This window comes from Cydia fagiglandana, chromosome 11 (genome assembly GCF_963556715.1).
Source record: "Cydia fagiglandana chromosome 11, ilCydFagi1.1, whole genome shotgun sequence".
NCBI classification, from domain to species: domain Eukaryota; kingdom Metazoa; phylum Arthropoda; class Insecta; order Lepidoptera; family Tortricidae; genus Cydia; species Cydia fagiglandana.
In genome coordinates this window covers 13103671-13120252 of record NC_085942.1, presented here as the reverse complement: position 1 = coordinate 13120252, position 16582 = coordinate 13103671, and the positions used below count along the sequence as shown (strand labels likewise).

Below are 16582 nucleotides of genomic sequence, written 5' to 3'. Positions count from 1 at the left end.
TAGTTTGTCGAGGGACTATCTCATTTTAATCATAGACAGAGAGAATCATACTATCTTTGTCTTACACTAGCATTAGCACCCAAAAGAAAAGGATGAGTATAGTTTTATCAGATTGACCAACTGACCAACTCTAGAAATGTAAAGCTGTTTGAGTTACACTTATAACTGCGCCTAACGTACTACAAAAGTACGAAATAAAATGAAATGGTCGTCATCGACTGTCAAACCGGCCCTTTTCTTTTAGCATTTTGCTGGTAGCAAATGCTCTTCGTGTACAAATTATTTGGAAAACCCTAATCTGGGAAGCCTTTTTCATGATTATAATTGTGTTATAATAATACAGAACAATGTATTCTAGTGACGACTATAACGAGGTAAGAGACATTTATGATCAAGTAATTCTAACCTTGCTTTACGCTAACGTAAGCAAGGAGCCTAACCTAACGCAGCGATATTTTATGTTTATAGGGAGGATATGAGTCCTACGGGGAGCATGGATATGAGCCCCATACCGGAGACCCTCAATATGATTTGGAGTACGATAGATCGTACTACAAAATGCCAGACATGGTAAGTTCAGTTCTTGTTGTTAAATGTATTTTAAACTAGAGTTATCACATTTTTGCATGTAAGAATATGGTTAAAATAGTATTAAAAATTCACATACATACAAAAAAAAGATTTGTTTCAAGTAATAATATTTATTTTTATTCCAGGTTAAGAAATTCCTTGTGTATTTCCGTAATATGATAAATGAGGGTGTTACGTACGAGATCTTGAATCTGTATGAAACCACATTCCCCAAACTGACTGAGCAGTATTTTGAGAACACCCCTTGGCCTGATGAGAATGAAGTGGCACCCATTGTGGACAATGATCATGTAAGTATTCTTTGACAAATATGGATTTGGCTTGCACTTTATAACAACTTGTTATTAAGAAGGCCATTATTTTCAATTAATAATATGGCATTATACATTAGCAGTAACAGATACAGAGAAATAAAGCCATTTATTCTGAACATACAAACATTAATTAAAATTTATAATGTGTTGCTTACTTTGATGGGCCTACTTAGGCATAGGTATTATTTTTGTTAGTTTTAGGTACCAACAGTTTAAACCAAAACATCTCTGAATAAAACTATAAAAAAAATATTTCTCACTTTCAACCTTGTTGGTGTGTGATTTTATAGTTGGAATTTTCTAAGGTGATTTTTTGAGCTTAAACTAATCTGTTAGTATTGTTTCTTTTACACAGTAGTTATTACATTATTGCTACTCACTCCATAAGTGAACAGGAACAACACCATTTAAAAATAATAAATAAATAATAATAAATAAATAAATATTGGTGGACATCTTACACAGATCAACCTAGCCCCAAACTAAGCAAAGCTTGTACTATGGGTGCTAGGCGACGATATACATACTTATATAGATAAATACATACTTATATACATAGAAAACACCCATGACTCAGGAACAAATATTAGTGTTCATCACACAAATAAATGCCCTTACTGAGATTCGAACCCAGGACCATCGGCTTCGCAGGCAGGGTCACTACCCACTAGGCCAGACCGGTCGTCGGATTTAAAAATAAATTGTATTATTCTGTACAAATTCATGTAACAGCTCAGAGTAAGCATGTTTTTTCCAAAAATGCTTGTCAATAATCTGTGGCAGATCATTGTATGTCACTTAAAGGGGTTATTTCCGAATGAACTGTACTATTACACAAATTTTTAAACTTAATGATATATTTTGTCAGCCACAATGATATATTTTCTATCTGATCTTACGCTTACCTTATCCTATGTCTATCTCTTTCTTTCAATCATTAATTCCCCTCTGAAACACAGTCTACATGCAGCCCACCAGCCAAACTTTGCCAACCTCTGATCTGATTTATAACATTAATTATAATTATGAACATAACTTCCAGGTGTTTATGATCCTTTACACGGAGCTGTACTACCGCGACATCTACGCCCGCGTCCCCGGCGGGCCGAAGCCCGAGCAGCGCTTCCAGTCGTTCTACAACTACTGCGACCTGTTCAACTACATCCTGTCCGCGGAGACCCCCGTCCCGCTCGAGCTGCCCGACCAGTGGCTCTGGGAGCTGATCGACGAGTTTGTGTATCAGTTCCAGTCGTTTGCACAGTACAGGTAAGTTAGACTAAGTTTTGCAAACCTACCATGCTTGATTTGTGGCCTAGCTCTAGCTGCGTGTGTGAAAAGACGTGTTCTTGAGCAATTATTATTATTATAGCCTCTTTATTTCCATAACTCTTTTTTAGTTTCTGTTAAAATATGTTTTTATGCTGTTGTTTCTGTTGTTTTTCCTCCTTTCGTGAGGTATGGATCCCGTTTGGGTAAAGGCCTCCTCCCATTTCTTCCATAAATGTCTGTGTTTGGCATTGCATTGCATTGCAAAGCTCCATTATGATTCAAACTTTCAACTGGGTCAATCGCGGATAGTCTAGAACCCAAAATGTATACAGTAATATTTTGTCTATATTGCTATTAGTCTACATCGCAAACGGTCTAGAACGTAAAATGCCCACTTTTTATATCACCACATTTTACATAGGTAGGTTAGGTTCGTTAGGTATCTTCAAATGGCACAGAATAGGAGCCCCGCGGAAGCGAGGCTCCGTCGACATCGCTATAAAGTTAAGATAAAACGGAAAAAAATATGTGGGCATTTTGCGTTCTAGACCGTTTGCGATGTAGACTAATAGCGATATAGACAAAATATTACACTAGTCATTTTGCGTTCTAGACCATCCAAGAATGAACTATTCAACTGCATCTGTCATCTAACAAATTTTCCATTTCCTTACTCAAGTTTCCTACAGACTTTGGATAAGACTGTAGGAGATGAAGGTCTGAGTCACCAAGAAGCAGCTAAGGGGTTGTGCACAAATCACGCGAGGTTCGATAGGGGGTGGGGGGGTCAGGAAAAAATCACGATAGATCACGTTGGGGGAGGGGGGTATAAGGAAACCTCACGTGTATTTTTCTACAGAGAACGAAACTAAGAAAAAAAAGCCTACCACATGATTAGATACTATTTCTCGATTACGTTTAACATAAATCTTCACTCTGCACTTCAAAATAGTGAGTCTATTTAACGAAAATAGAAAAATAAATTCTACATACAATACTATTTATCTTAAAATTAGTGAAATGAAAAAATTGTAAAAAAAATACACGTGAGGTTGTGTAGGGGGAGGGGGGTTGCCAAAAACCTCACCAAATATCACCAAGGGGGAGGGGGGGTCAAAAAGTAGCCGAAAATACCTCGCGTGATTTGTGCACAACCCCTAACACTGTGTTTGTAATAATTATTTATAGTTACAACTAAGCACATCATTCCATTCTTGTACAGGTCACGCACCTCCAAGCTGAGCCAGGCGGAGATAGACGCGCTCAACACGGAGAACAAGGCGTGGAACGTGCTCTGCATCCTCAATGTGCTGCACTCTCTCGTGGACAAGTCCAACATCAAGCGCCAACTTGAGGTATTCACAATAACATGACTTAGTAATATATAGGTATGGCATGGAAGCATAGTTATTGTAATAATGGGAATCTTCGTGTCGTGTATTCCACCACAGTAGTGTCAAAACTAATGCGCCCACGTTGGTTAAGGTGTGGATCAATTCATTATGTTACGCTATTATTATAACGGACTTTTAAAGAGGAGCGGTGCCTATACGATAGACCTTTAAGTTTTTCAATATTGGAGTTATGTAACTTATGTAGCAGATATTATATCCGCGCATATTTTTTACCCGACTGTGCGAAACAAAGAAATGTCATTGAGAAATGGCCTTGCTGTTACCTATATCCCAATGCCCCATACCTATATGCCAATGTATATCACTCTGCCGGCTATTATCTATATCCCAACGTAAATTGCATTGTTGCAGGTGTACGCGGCGGGCGGCGACCCCGACTCGGTGGCGGGCGAGTTCGGGCGCCACTCGCTGTACAAGATGCTGGGCTACTTCTCGCTCGTGGGCCTGCTGCGGCTGCACTCGCTGCTCGGAGACTACTACCAGGCCATCAAGGTAACACAACCCCAACCTTTTAACACTTTCGGTGCTGGGCGCCCCGTTTCCAGCACAAAATGAACACATATACGTGTAACATATTATCCGTGGTCTTGGCAGTGAATGTGTTAAATTATGTAGTAACATTTTAAGGGGGTCCCCCACGCCAATGACCTTCGATCTGAATCCCTTAAGTTTTCTAATATTTTTTGTAGCTTATCATATTAACAGCAACGGCTTTAAGCAATATAGTATCCCATATTTACTTTAAAGTTCATTGTCTTCGAGATATTTAGCATCAAAGTTGAACAATTTTAGGCTAAAAAACTGGTTTTCTGGCCATAACTTTTGTGTTAATTAGTTTAAAATTAAAACCTTGGACACGATTTTCGAGACTTCAAAGACGAACCCAAATATGTGGATTTCGTACATGTAAGATCCTACACTGCAAACTAGATACGAAAAAAGTGTTTTTTTAGACTATGTTTAAAAAATTCATAAAAAAATAAGTATTCATTTTTTTCAAAATACGGTGGACAAAACCGGAAATAAAAGATTGAAGAACCGATAACCATTTGCCTTATAATTCTATCTGTAGTGCAAAAAAAGAAGATACGATTCAAAACTTGTCAAAAATCGTTGAAAACCTCGGGTAGCCCCTTAACCAGATGTCCAATAGAGTACAATTGTAGAAATTTAAGTAGGAGCGCATCACTCAAATCCGAATCCAAGGCTGGTCTAATCTGGATTACGCTTACGCCTTCTCCAAGGGCATGTGGATTAAAGTTCCGAATCTTCTAGAGCAGTGTTTTTCATGACGCGACCCCCTTAGTGTGTACAAAATGTTTGGCTTATGTATTGCCGTACAGCTGGTAGAGGCTTTCGTAAACCCACAGTTTGAAACACACGTTGTAGAGAGCGAGGAAGAAAACGCGCTTGGAGGGACATGATTCGTGACATTCCCCTCTCAAACATTGATTTTGTTAGACATTGAGAATTCTGTATGGAGTATTAATATTTATTCTGTGTCCGCAGGTGTTGGAAAACATCGAGCTCCACAAGAAGTCGCAGTACTCGCACGTGCCGGCGTGCCAGATCTCCACTTCTTACTACGTCGGCTTCGCGTACATGATGATGCGCCGATACGCTGATGCCATCAGGTACCTATCGTAATTTACTTACAAACAAACAAGCTGTTTCTTATACTTTTTTTTAATACACGATATAAAGACACTTATACTAGAGTTAGATCTGAGTTAGAGTAAGGGGCATAGACCTCTGAATACCATAGAAAAGCAGTGACTATACTTATAAATAGTTTTGTGATCTGGACGCACAATCTGACAAGGCCTTCAGCTCACTATTCGCTAATCATTATAATCATAATTAATTTCATAATTATAATCGCTAACTGAACCCGTTCTTTAGTAGAGCTCATAGAATAACGTGCAGTGAGTCTCGCGCGCAAATATTCACCAAATCTAAACGCGCATACCAAGTAATGGTTATCAGCGTTGTTTGTAGTAGTACATTACGATACAAGTACGAAAAATAGGAAATTAGAAACGAGTGACGATAAATTAAAACACGACCGAAGGGAGTGCTTTAAATCAACACGAGTTGCGAATTACCTGTTCGCACATGTATCGTACAACGTTTTACAGTACATATGGCCCTTTAAATTTTCGACATAGGGGGTCATCCATTAATTACATCACACGAATTTCTAGGTTTTTTGGCCCCCCCCCCCCTTGTCACACTTGGTCACATTTGGCAAACCCCTCCCCCCTAGTGTGACGTCACATTTTTTCTACGAAATCGCCAAATCGAATTAAGTAAGTACCTAAGTATTATTAATAATTTATCAAAATATTTTTGACGATATAAATATTAGAAATTTTATAACCCAAAACTGCTTAGGAAAAAAAATTAAACGAATAAAAACGATTATCGTTTTTAAAACTTGTTATTTAAATGTTCAGCGAATAAAGTAATTTAAATAAATTTTCGGTTACTGATGAAGTAAATGTGACGTCACAAAGTTTGTGTCTCCTCCCTCCCCCATGTCACAATATGTCACATTTTCTTGACCCCCTCCCTACCCCTAAACGTGTGATGTAATTAATGGATGACCCCTAGTTGCGTAACGTACTAATTATCGTACTAGTGCGGTAAAGCAGCCCCATATGTACTAATGTATAATGTAATGTAATTACTTGTTTGTTGTAAGGACCCTGTCCTCCGCCCTGCTGTACATGCAGCGCACCAAGCAGTTGTTCTCGACGCGCTCGTACCAGAATGACCAGATCAACAAGCAGACAGAGCAGATGTACCACCTGCTGGCCATCTGCCTGGTGCTGCACCCGCAGTGCGTCGACGAGAGCATCCAGCAGGTACGGAGCCTGGTTGTATTTTTATGGTAGGCCTGTCACTTTCACACAAACATACTTGTTAGAACGTAACAGGCATGGTGACAGGCGATAAAAATGCGACCTTGCTATCGCCGCTGGACTTAGAATGACATTTATATCAGTCATTGCCAAAACTACTGTCGATTTTTTCACAAAATTCTGGAGTGACTGTAAACAACTTACTGCCCTCGATCTTGGCGTGGTGATATTTTTTGGAAGCGATAGTAGTAAAGGCAATGCCGTTTTTGGTATAGCTGTTGCTTCCATGGCAGTAGGCAGCTTTTGATGCTGTTTTTGACTATACCGTGGTTCACTTCTTCTTTGTCGTCACACTCTTGTCAGAGTGGTCGTGGTCGTCATATCAGGGCCGGTGGCAAGCTTCACAATCCGTCGCCATTCCTCCCGTACTGTAGCCCTTCTTGTACATTCATGGAGTGGTTCATTGAATGCACTTTTGACTAGGTCTGACCAACGCATTGGTGTCCTACATACCGTGTTAATCCACCTAAAAGGATATTCAAATCTATCCCATTCGTCAAAAATGTGTTTGAAAGTAAGACGGCTGTGTCACTCAAATAATCGTCCAAAGTAGTGTTTTAATAGGCTACAAGAATTCTTAAATAATTCTCATCAAATGTGTTTGCAGGTACTCAGGGAGAAGAACTACCACGAGAAGATGTTCAAGATGCAGTACGGCGACCTGACCGAGTTCGAGAGCTGCTTCACGTTCGCCTGCCCCAAGTTCCTGTCGCCGTGCCCGCCGCCCATCGAGCCCGGCTCCAACTACGGCAAGGACGCCGTCAAACATCAGACACAAGTCTTCATGGATGAGGTACGCCATACTTGATCATCGTGGTGAAACAACTCTCGACCTGACCGAGTTCGAGAGCGGCTTCACGTTCGCCTGTCCCAAGTTCCTGTCGCCGTGCCCGCCGCCCATCGAGCCCGGCTCCAACTACGGCAAGGACGCCGTCAAACATCAGACACAAGTCTTCATGGATGAGGTACGCCATACTTGATCATCGTGGTGAAACAACTCTCGACCTGACCGAGTTCGAGAGCTGCTTCACGTTCGCCTGCCCCAAGTTCCTGTCGCCGTGCCCGCCGCCCATCGAGCCCGGCTCCAACTACGGCAAGGACGCCGTCAAACATCAGACACAAGTCTTCATGGATGAGGTACGCCATACTTGATCATCGTGGTGAAACAACTCTCGACCTGACCGAGTTCGAGAGCTGCTTCACGTTCGCCTGCCCCAAGTTCCTGTCGCCGTGCCCGCCGCCCATCGAGCCCGGCTCCAACTACGGCAAGGACGCCGTCAAACATCAGACACAAGTCTTCATGGATGAGGTACGCCATACTTGATCATCGTGGTGAAACAACTCTCGACCTGACCGAGTTCGAGAGCGGCTTCACGTTCGCCTGTCCCAAGTTCCTGTCGCCGTGCCCGCCGCCCATCGAGCCCGGCTCCAACTACGGCAAGGACGCCGTCAAACATCAGACACAAGTCTTCATGGATGAGGTACGCCATACTTGATCATCGTGGTGAAACAACTCTCGACCTGACCGAGTTCGAGAGCTGCTTCACGTTCGCCTGCCCCAAGTTCCTGTCGCCGTGCCCGCCGCCCATCGAGCCCGGCTCCAACTACGGCAAGGACGCCGTCAAACATCAGACACAAGTCTTCATGGATGAGGTACGCCATACTTGATCATCGTGGTGAAACAACTCTCGACCTGACCGAGTTCGAGAGCTGCTTCACGTTCGCCTGCCCCAAGTTCCTGTCGCCGTGCCCGCCGCCCATCGAGCCCGGCTCCAACTACGGCAAGGACGCCGTCAAACATCAGACACAAGTCTTCATGGATGAGGTACGCCATACTTGATCATCGTGGTGAAACAACTCTCGACCTGACCGAGTTCGAGAGCTGCTTCACGTTCGCCTGCCCCAAGTTCCTGTCGCCGTGCCCGCCGCCCATCGAGCCCGGCTCCAACTACGGCAAGGACGCCGTCAAACACCAGACACAAGTCTTCATGGATGAGGTACGTCATACTTGACCAACGTGGTGAAAAAACTCCCGATGTTATTTTTATTTATTCCGTTTCAATGTTAAGGCCCAGGTAACATGCGCCGTCAGATGCTGTGAGGCTGATGTATGGAACAAAATAATCACGCGCACCAAACGAACGATTTCGGGCCACTTGCACCATTCACTAATCCAGGGTTAACCGGTTAAACCTGGAGTAACCAAACCAAGGTTACCAGTACAATTTGACACTGGGTTAATGGTTAACGCCGGGTTAGTGCGGGATGGTGCAAGTGGCGCTTAGGGTGGTATTTCACCTATCCAATTTCTTTGTTCAATGTGTATTGCGTCTGACATTTTGCTTTAATGAGAGAGTGAGATGCACTGACATTGGACAAGTAGAATGCCACCCTTAGGCGCCTTTAAGCATGCCGAAATATCGACACACAGCGGCTCTGCCAAGGTCGCATCTCGTTTTTCAACGCCAGCCTATACGGCAATGTAAATACGTTATTTTGACACCCCCAGGTCCGTCAGCAGAAGATGCTGCCGACCATCCGCTCGTACCTGAAGCTGTACACGACGCTGCCGCTGGTGAAGCTAGCTGCCTTCATGTCGGCGGCGCGCGGCGGCGAGCGCGACGCGGCGCGCGAGCACGCCGCCCTCGCCATACACCTGCTGTGCTTTAAGCACAAGATGAAGAACGTTGTCTGGTCCAAGGGTCCAAGTGGGCTGGATGGCAAGTTCCAGAGCGGATCCGAGGTACTGACACCCTCTTTTTGTATGAGTAAAATATACACCACGACAGGCGTGGCTCACTCCGCTTTGCAACAGGTAGCTACAAGTACATCCGCCCCACACCAATTTTGGTGGCTGGCCTTATGGCCAGCCACGCCACGTCAAGCCACGGTCATATCTGTCCTAATCGTAACAGACGCGTTTTGTTAGAGAGTTAATCTTCTGTACCTAGTACGATTATTTATTCTGTGACCGCGACGAGTGGGCAATGAAAATTAGCGCTCCCCAATCCCACACCGAACTAGCGAATCTTCTATTAGATAAGATTGATAAGATATACAAAGATGATGAAGTCTAAGGTTGCCTATGGGAATTATGTAATAAATTTCTCACGTTTACATCGTATTAGAGCTCGTGAGAATCATCTTGATTTGAATTTAATGTGTTACTGTGCCAAGAAACATCAGCATTAAAAGCTTTTTGCCAATATTTAGATTTTGAATGAGACTCCAAATTACAGTAGGTGGGAGATGTAGTAGTCCTAAAATCGTCTATAGTCCTAAAATCTTACTTAACCTTTTGGCCGCCGGACCTAGTCCGCAAAGACGCTCACTCACACGCCAGAGCTAATTTTAAGTAAACAACTAATAAAAAGTTTAGGGATTGCAAATAGTGATATCGATATTTACAATATTATGGTAAAAATCTTTTTAATTTAGCTTTGTTCTTATCCTGTTTTAATTTCATTCCAAATTGCCAAAATTAAACATATGTTTTACACCCGAAAATGTTTAAAATATAGGGATTTAACATAAAAAACAACCACTAAACAATGTCGATTCAAGACGTGATATCGCCGCTCTAGGCTGTACGAGAAGTCTTTTATACAAGACAACGGCGCCCATGGACTGCCCGCAATGCAGACCGACAAGGACTGTTTCCGCGCGGATCAAGTAATAATAGTCTCTAGGTCAACGGCGTAAGCGCTTGTCGGTACGTAAACTTTATTGGCGTAACGTTAAAGCTGCGCATCATGTGTCGATAAAGTCAATATACCGGAACTGTTTTAGTGAAAATTACACGTGGGTTGAATTTTTAATGAGTAAAGATATTATTCCGGAATTAGAATCTATCATTATAATTTCAGTTTGGTTTACATTAATCTATAGGTAAACTCTTATCAAAAAAACGTTCAACGACTTGTTACAAAAAAATTACACATTAACTTCAATGTTATAACAATAAAAGTAAAGTCTGATAAACAGGTATGTCCCTGTACCACACTTGTGCGAAGCGGTCGCTGCGGTGTATCCCTTCCCACTAAGGTATAAAATAACATCAATTATTTTGTTTATTTATCTCTTTTGCAATTAAATAGTCCACAATCTACAATGGCAAATTTACTTGTCTGACTCTACTTTATAGAGCTAAAGAAGCTACCTGAACTCTAAATATAGTTATGCCTATCTGACTCTCGTTCTACGTATTCTAGTAAGTAGTTACCTACTATTCGTTGAAAAAAATTGGCGATTAACAAGTGTTCAAATACTTAGATAAAAACATATTTCTGACTTTATATTTACTTTAAAAATTACCATATCGAGTTAACATTCCCATCCCTAGCTGTCTTTTATACAAGACAACGGCGACGAGGAACATGAAAAATGTTGAAAATTGGAGCAATTTTTTTAAATGCCTTATTATAAAAGAAGGGATTTATATAGCGGCTTAAAAAGCAAATAAATGAAAAAACAAAGACCTTAAATATGAACACGAGTGTAAATGAAATTGCAATTGTTATTATTTTCACATTAACTCAGTGGTTGAATTTGTGTCTTGTATACAAGACGACGGCGCCAGCGTATCGTTCTATCGTTGTCTTCTATACCGGACAACGGCGGTCAAAGGGTTAAGCCAGCAAATGCCTTCATTGTCTACCTCAACCATAATATACTATTGCACAAATAAATCATGAATAAAATTACCATGATTGTTATTAGCATCACTAACAAATAAGACTAAACAAAGTTCATTTCCAGTTGGACTTCTACATCGACAACGACATGATCCACATCGCGGACACGAAGGTGGCGCACCGCTACGGCGACTTCTTCATCCGCAAGATCCTCAAGTTCGAGGAGCTCAACCGCAAGCTCCACCACATCAAGATCTAAATCCCAACTCAAACATTAGGGTGAACAACTCTATCCTCCTAAGGCCCAAGGTCCTACGTATAGTTCTTCTTCAGTTTGATGAAATTTAAAATCTATTCAATTGGAACAGAGTTGCATTTCTTGTTTCGTTAAATTTTCAAACAAATAAAATTCAACCCTATTCCCTGGACGATTCAAATTTCATTGGCAAATTTTGGGCTTCGCACCTGTATGGCTGGGCTTTAGGAGGCTATTTTGGGACCCAAGAGAATCTTTCTCCAGTTACCTAAGCCTAATCCAATAGGAACCGTGCGCGTTGGAGGGTCTGCCATCTTGTGGCCTGAATCGGAAACATATGTGCACATGTGCCAAAGCAAGCGCTACCATCTACCGTTGTCGTCGGTTCTGCCATCTTGTGGGCTACATCGGAAGCGTAAACGACACATTTACGCCTCTCGCCAAAAATCTGACGGCTCCTTTGCTGCCCCCTATAGTTTATGCACGGGGCCTATTTAATGAGTGTTTGAAGCGTTCTACGTGCCAATAACCGAGTTGTTTACCCTTTATGCACGCATCAAATCAAAACCTCTCCTTTATGATCCTATCAGTCTCAATAGTAACCACAAAATGTACTTTGTAAGCAACAGTATTTTGTAAAAGGAATAAACATCAGAATACAACTCATGTTTTATTTGATCACAGCTTTGGCGTATATTTAACAAATCTCCTGTCCCTCTTGAAAAATCTTTTTGGTTCCTTGATGGTAAAGTTCTGATGCTGAACGGTCTCTGGATAAGGCTCCTGGAACTGTTTCCATGGATGCTCTTCTGCTAGAGTTGAGTCTATGTCAAATTGCTTCAGCCATTTGTTGTAGTGTTCTGCAAACTTCTTGAAGGATTTTGCGAACTCTGGAGAACATTTGTAACTGCCCTTTGTCTGGAATTAAAAATAAGATAAATATGTATCAAATTACTCTGAGAAAGTAAAAAAAAAATAGATCAAAATGTAAGCTTGAATACTCTGCTCAAATGTACCTTATTCATAGGCCTAACAAAATATTACAAAACAAATTATAAGTTAAGTAATTTATTGAGTTTTATTCTTGACATAAATTATGAGGTTTAGAAACTAAAAGAACATTTATGCTGAGCATTGAAGATTATTTACCTTTTGCGTTTTATCAGTACACTTTTCCATAAAAGATTCCAGGTGTTTGATAAATAATCCATTAGGTTGTAAATTTTCGTCTGTTACATATTTCATTATGTATGTTATGTACTCAAACTGGGAAGCCACAGTACCTTGCCTCAACATGCTGCCCAGAATTTCTATATTCACCCTGTAACAATAATAAGGTTAAAGATAAATCAAATGGTAATCTTGTAGTTACTTTTATACACACATGCAAGGCTTGTGCAACTGGGCTGGATGTATGAATCATCTTTTTCTCACACTGCAGCCATCATCAGGTATACAACTCAATTTTCAAGACTTTGTGTAGCTTTCATCGATTTTTTAAATGATGGTGGTGATGGCACAGTCAGGGGGGTGTCACTACGCAGTTTAGGTACATTTGGCCGGCGCGCCGCGCCGCGCGGCGCATGGCAGTGGGCTGCCGCGTGCCGCTCGCGGCTCGGCTCGCACGATAGTCGTGTTACGTGGCGCTCGCGCAAATTTGAAAATACACAATGGCTTCGAAACCTATATCTCGATCTAATCCCTATAAAAGATATTGTTCTGTTTACGGATGTCTAAAGAACAAGGTTGCAGAAATAACATTTTATTAAATTCCGGACGATATTGAAAGGTGAATTTAAACTTTAAAACATAACATAAATACTAAGTAATCAAATTCGACAACTAATTCGTTTTGTTTGCATAAAACTTAAGCGCTTTAGACCAATTCAAAATGATTATCGGTCGCCCAGAAACAATATTAGGAACTGACCGACATATTTTCAAAGGAATACGGCTGTGGCATATCTACCTACTTCCGTAAGAATCAGACATACTATCTCCGTATACAAAAAATATGTTTACAGAATCAACGTTAGTAATTCCTAGAAGTGTGACTTTTGTGAACGAGTGAATTTTCTGTACGGTAGTACTATTAGTTATTCTGTGGCACAGCCAGCTGCAGAGATAGCATAGAATTTTTTTGCAGGGGTACACAACTACTTCTACACTAATTTAAAAACAGAGACATGACAAGATGTTGTGATCAGGTGCACTAGCCCCATTCATGTTAAAAGCTTTATTAATTACTTAAGTTGTTCTTCCTTCATTTCAGCAAGAAGACATTCAGCTTTTTCTTTTGTATCACAAGCCATTGCCAGCACCCCATATGTCATGATGTTCTTCTTTAGTTCATATTTCTTCTTGAGGCCATACTTCCTTTTACGCCGTTTTGTCTCTTTCTCTATCATTTCCTTTATTTCCTGTAATATAGACATGATTAGTTATGTATTTGAAATATTTGAATAACAATGTCTTATATTTGTTAATCTTAGTTTTGTGCATTGTGCTATGCAGTTAAAAATGCAATGCAGCAGCAACATGCTAACACTTCATGGTCATTTTTGCACAAATATATGTATTTAAAAAAGTTGTATTAACGGTGCATTACACACCAGTGGCGGCGCGTCAAACATATCCATAAGCAAGCCGGGGCTAATTTGGCTTACATATTTCCTTTATAACTCTGCTCATACGTCCAAACACAGGCAAGCCGGCGGGAATCGGCTTTTATGGACGCGCCACCACTGTTACACACATAAAGAAAAGAAACAATCATTCTAAGAAAGGATATTAATTTTGGACATCTTTTTTACTATCTGGATGGAAAGAACCTAAAATAAAAAAGATATATATAATGTGTAAAAAATTGCTTTAAAGAGGGTGTGTTTGTCCAAAAAAATTGATAATATTACACTTACAAAAGCACCAATGTAATCTGATCGTAGACATCTCTTCTTAATAAGCATATTGTAAAAATCTATATCAGCTATGACTTCTGAAGATTTCATTGTTTCGAGTAGTTCTGCTTCTTTAGTTTCTTCCAATAATGGCAGCATTTGTGTAAATGTCTTTATATCGGGCTTCACAGAGTAAACTGCCATTTCCTTTAGAAAATCATCTTGCCCACCAACAATAGCAAACTTGTCTTGAACTGACTGAATTTCCTTTAATGCTAGCACCTGCTCCATTTTTAATGACCTGGAAAGGAGATTAGGTGTTCTTCTTTCATCTACTTTGGGCAATGTTTGGATACTCTTGTTCACAATTTCTATGGGCATATCTTTATTTTCAATATGAGATAATGCATCATCTTTTAAGTCAGTATTTGGAACCTCATAAATTATATCTAAATCTTTATTGCTGTTATCAACAGTATGATTTTCTGGTAATTGTTTCCTCTTGGCATTCCTGTTAGCTTCAAAGTTTAAATCTTTCTGAACTGCACTCAATATTACAGTATTTGGTATGATATGGTTCTGAATTATCCCAATTAGTTCATTAATCTCTTGTGCTGTGCCTAACTCGCAGTCTTTAACACATTTCAGCATCAGATTAAAAGAGAATATGTTTGGTTTCTCCCTCATTTTCAACATTTTCCTCCAGACAACCAGTGCATGCCTTAAACCACTGTTTTTATCAGATATACAGGCTTGTAGAAGATGGTTGAATGTGTGTACTCTTATTTTGATTTTCTTTGATATCATTTCATCTACAATTTGGAAAGCTGTCGGTAAGTCTCCACATCGACCAAATGCCTTGATCATAGCATTGTAATTTGTTAAGTTGGGTTCGATCCCCTTCTCGACCATAAGCGTCCTGAGATGTTTGGCATGTTTAAGGCCATTCTCAGGCCACGGACTATTAGCACAGGCATTGAACAAGCATGTATATGTATCGCCAGTGGGCTTCAAGGCCCGACGCTTCATATCATTGAATAGTTTGAAGGCTTTCTTAGTATATCCTACATCAGCACAAGCCCCAATTAGTATATTGTAAATGTAGTTTTCAGGTGTCGCCCTATCTTCCTTCAGCATTCTTACCTCTAAAACGTCAATAGCTTCTTTTATTCTTTTGTGTTCCAAAAACTGCTTAATCAAATCAGCATATTGTTTTGTCGTCAAAATCTGGGATTGGAGTGGTCGGGCTTGCAAAAACTTTTCTTCCTTAATATCTCCTTCATCTTCCAGAGGATCTTCATGATTTCTTTTACCGGCAAGAGTGCCAAAAGTGTCTGGGTCTTCTAAATATATGAAATTATTTTCAGTTCGGTATTCTTTACGTTTGATAACTTTGTTTTGCAATGCTTCTGTATGACAATTGACGTTTCGAGGAATTAATGCAGTGTTCCTTACAAGGCGTATTAGTTTCCAACACTGAAGAGCCATAATTAAATAGAAACTAACGCATAACTTTTATATTCAACAAACATAAACATAGAATAAAACATAACCTAACCTCACCCGTCCTAACCTCGATGAAGGATGTCAAATTTTGACATTATATTTCTGATTTTTTCAACGTTTTAAACTGTAGCTTGAATAACTCAGGAAGTGATGAGCTGTATTTTTCTTCTTATAAATAGGTATGACAACAATGAATATTCAATGTTAGCGATTAACTTGGCGCTATTTATATCAATATTCGTGTTTCATCCTTTTTGTGTTGAATTTGAGGAGGAAACATTGTAGGAGAAGCAATTCATATTAATTTGCACAAATGTGATCAAAACAGTAGTTCATTTATAAAGAGGAAAATACAATCAATCAATCAATCTTTGGGTAATATGGCTCCATCGATACTGTCGATGATTTCGCCAACGTCAAAGTGGATCCCACGTGGGATCGAATTAATATTATTTGTAATAAATAAACTTTAGCCAGTGTACGGTATAAAACTATCAAATTATGGCCTCTAGGGCTCTAGCCAGCCACGGTTAGAGGTAGAAATACCAAATGCTCGTAGAGCACGACGTTGTTCGGTATTAGGGTTATGAGCTCTTGTAAGGTGATAACTGGACTTTACAAGGACCCTCGTGGGCTACCCGGCGTTGACGCCAGAATGGTGGTTAAACGCGTTTCATGATTAATTTTTCATTATCTGCACACTTCCACATTAATTTACTGCATAATACGCTATCAATATTACACTTTAAACAACATTAATGAGCAAAAACAAAGAA

General features: G+C 40.3%; 2 protein-coding genes across 2 annotated transcripts; one reads left to right on the top strand and one right to left on the bottom strand.

Moving 5' to 3' along the window:
- Positions 1 to 221: 221 nt before the first annotated feature.
- Positions 222 to 12065, top strand: LOC134669047 (eukaryotic translation initiation factor 3 subunit L). Its single transcript, XM_063526572.1, has 11 exons — positions 222 to 374; positions 469 to 570; positions 717 to 881; positions 1948 to 2171; positions 3397 to 3529; positions 3941 to 4081; positions 5099 to 5223; positions 6294 to 6456; positions 7121 to 7306; positions 9023 to 9256; positions 11272 to 12065. Exons 1-11 carry the CDS (start codon positions 348 to 350, stop codon positions 11404 to 11406), a joined length of 1635 nt encoding a protein of 544 aa, XP_063382642.1. The 5' UTR covers positions 222 to 347; the 3' UTR covers positions 11407 to 12065.
- LOC134669028 (pentatricopeptide repeat-containing protein 1, mitochondrial) lies at positions 12061 to 16036 on the bottom strand. Its single transcript, XM_063526550.1, has 4 exons — positions 14322 to 16036; positions 13651 to 13823; positions 12553 to 12724; positions 12061 to 12321 (listed from the first exon to the last, which is right to left on the bottom strand). Exons 1-4 carry the CDS (start codon positions 15786 to 15788, stop codon positions 12082 to 12084), a joined length of 2052 nt encoding a protein of 683 aa, XP_063382620.1. The 5' UTR covers positions 15789 to 16036; the 3' UTR covers positions 12061 to 12081.
- Positions 16037 to 16582: the final 546 nt, after the last annotated feature.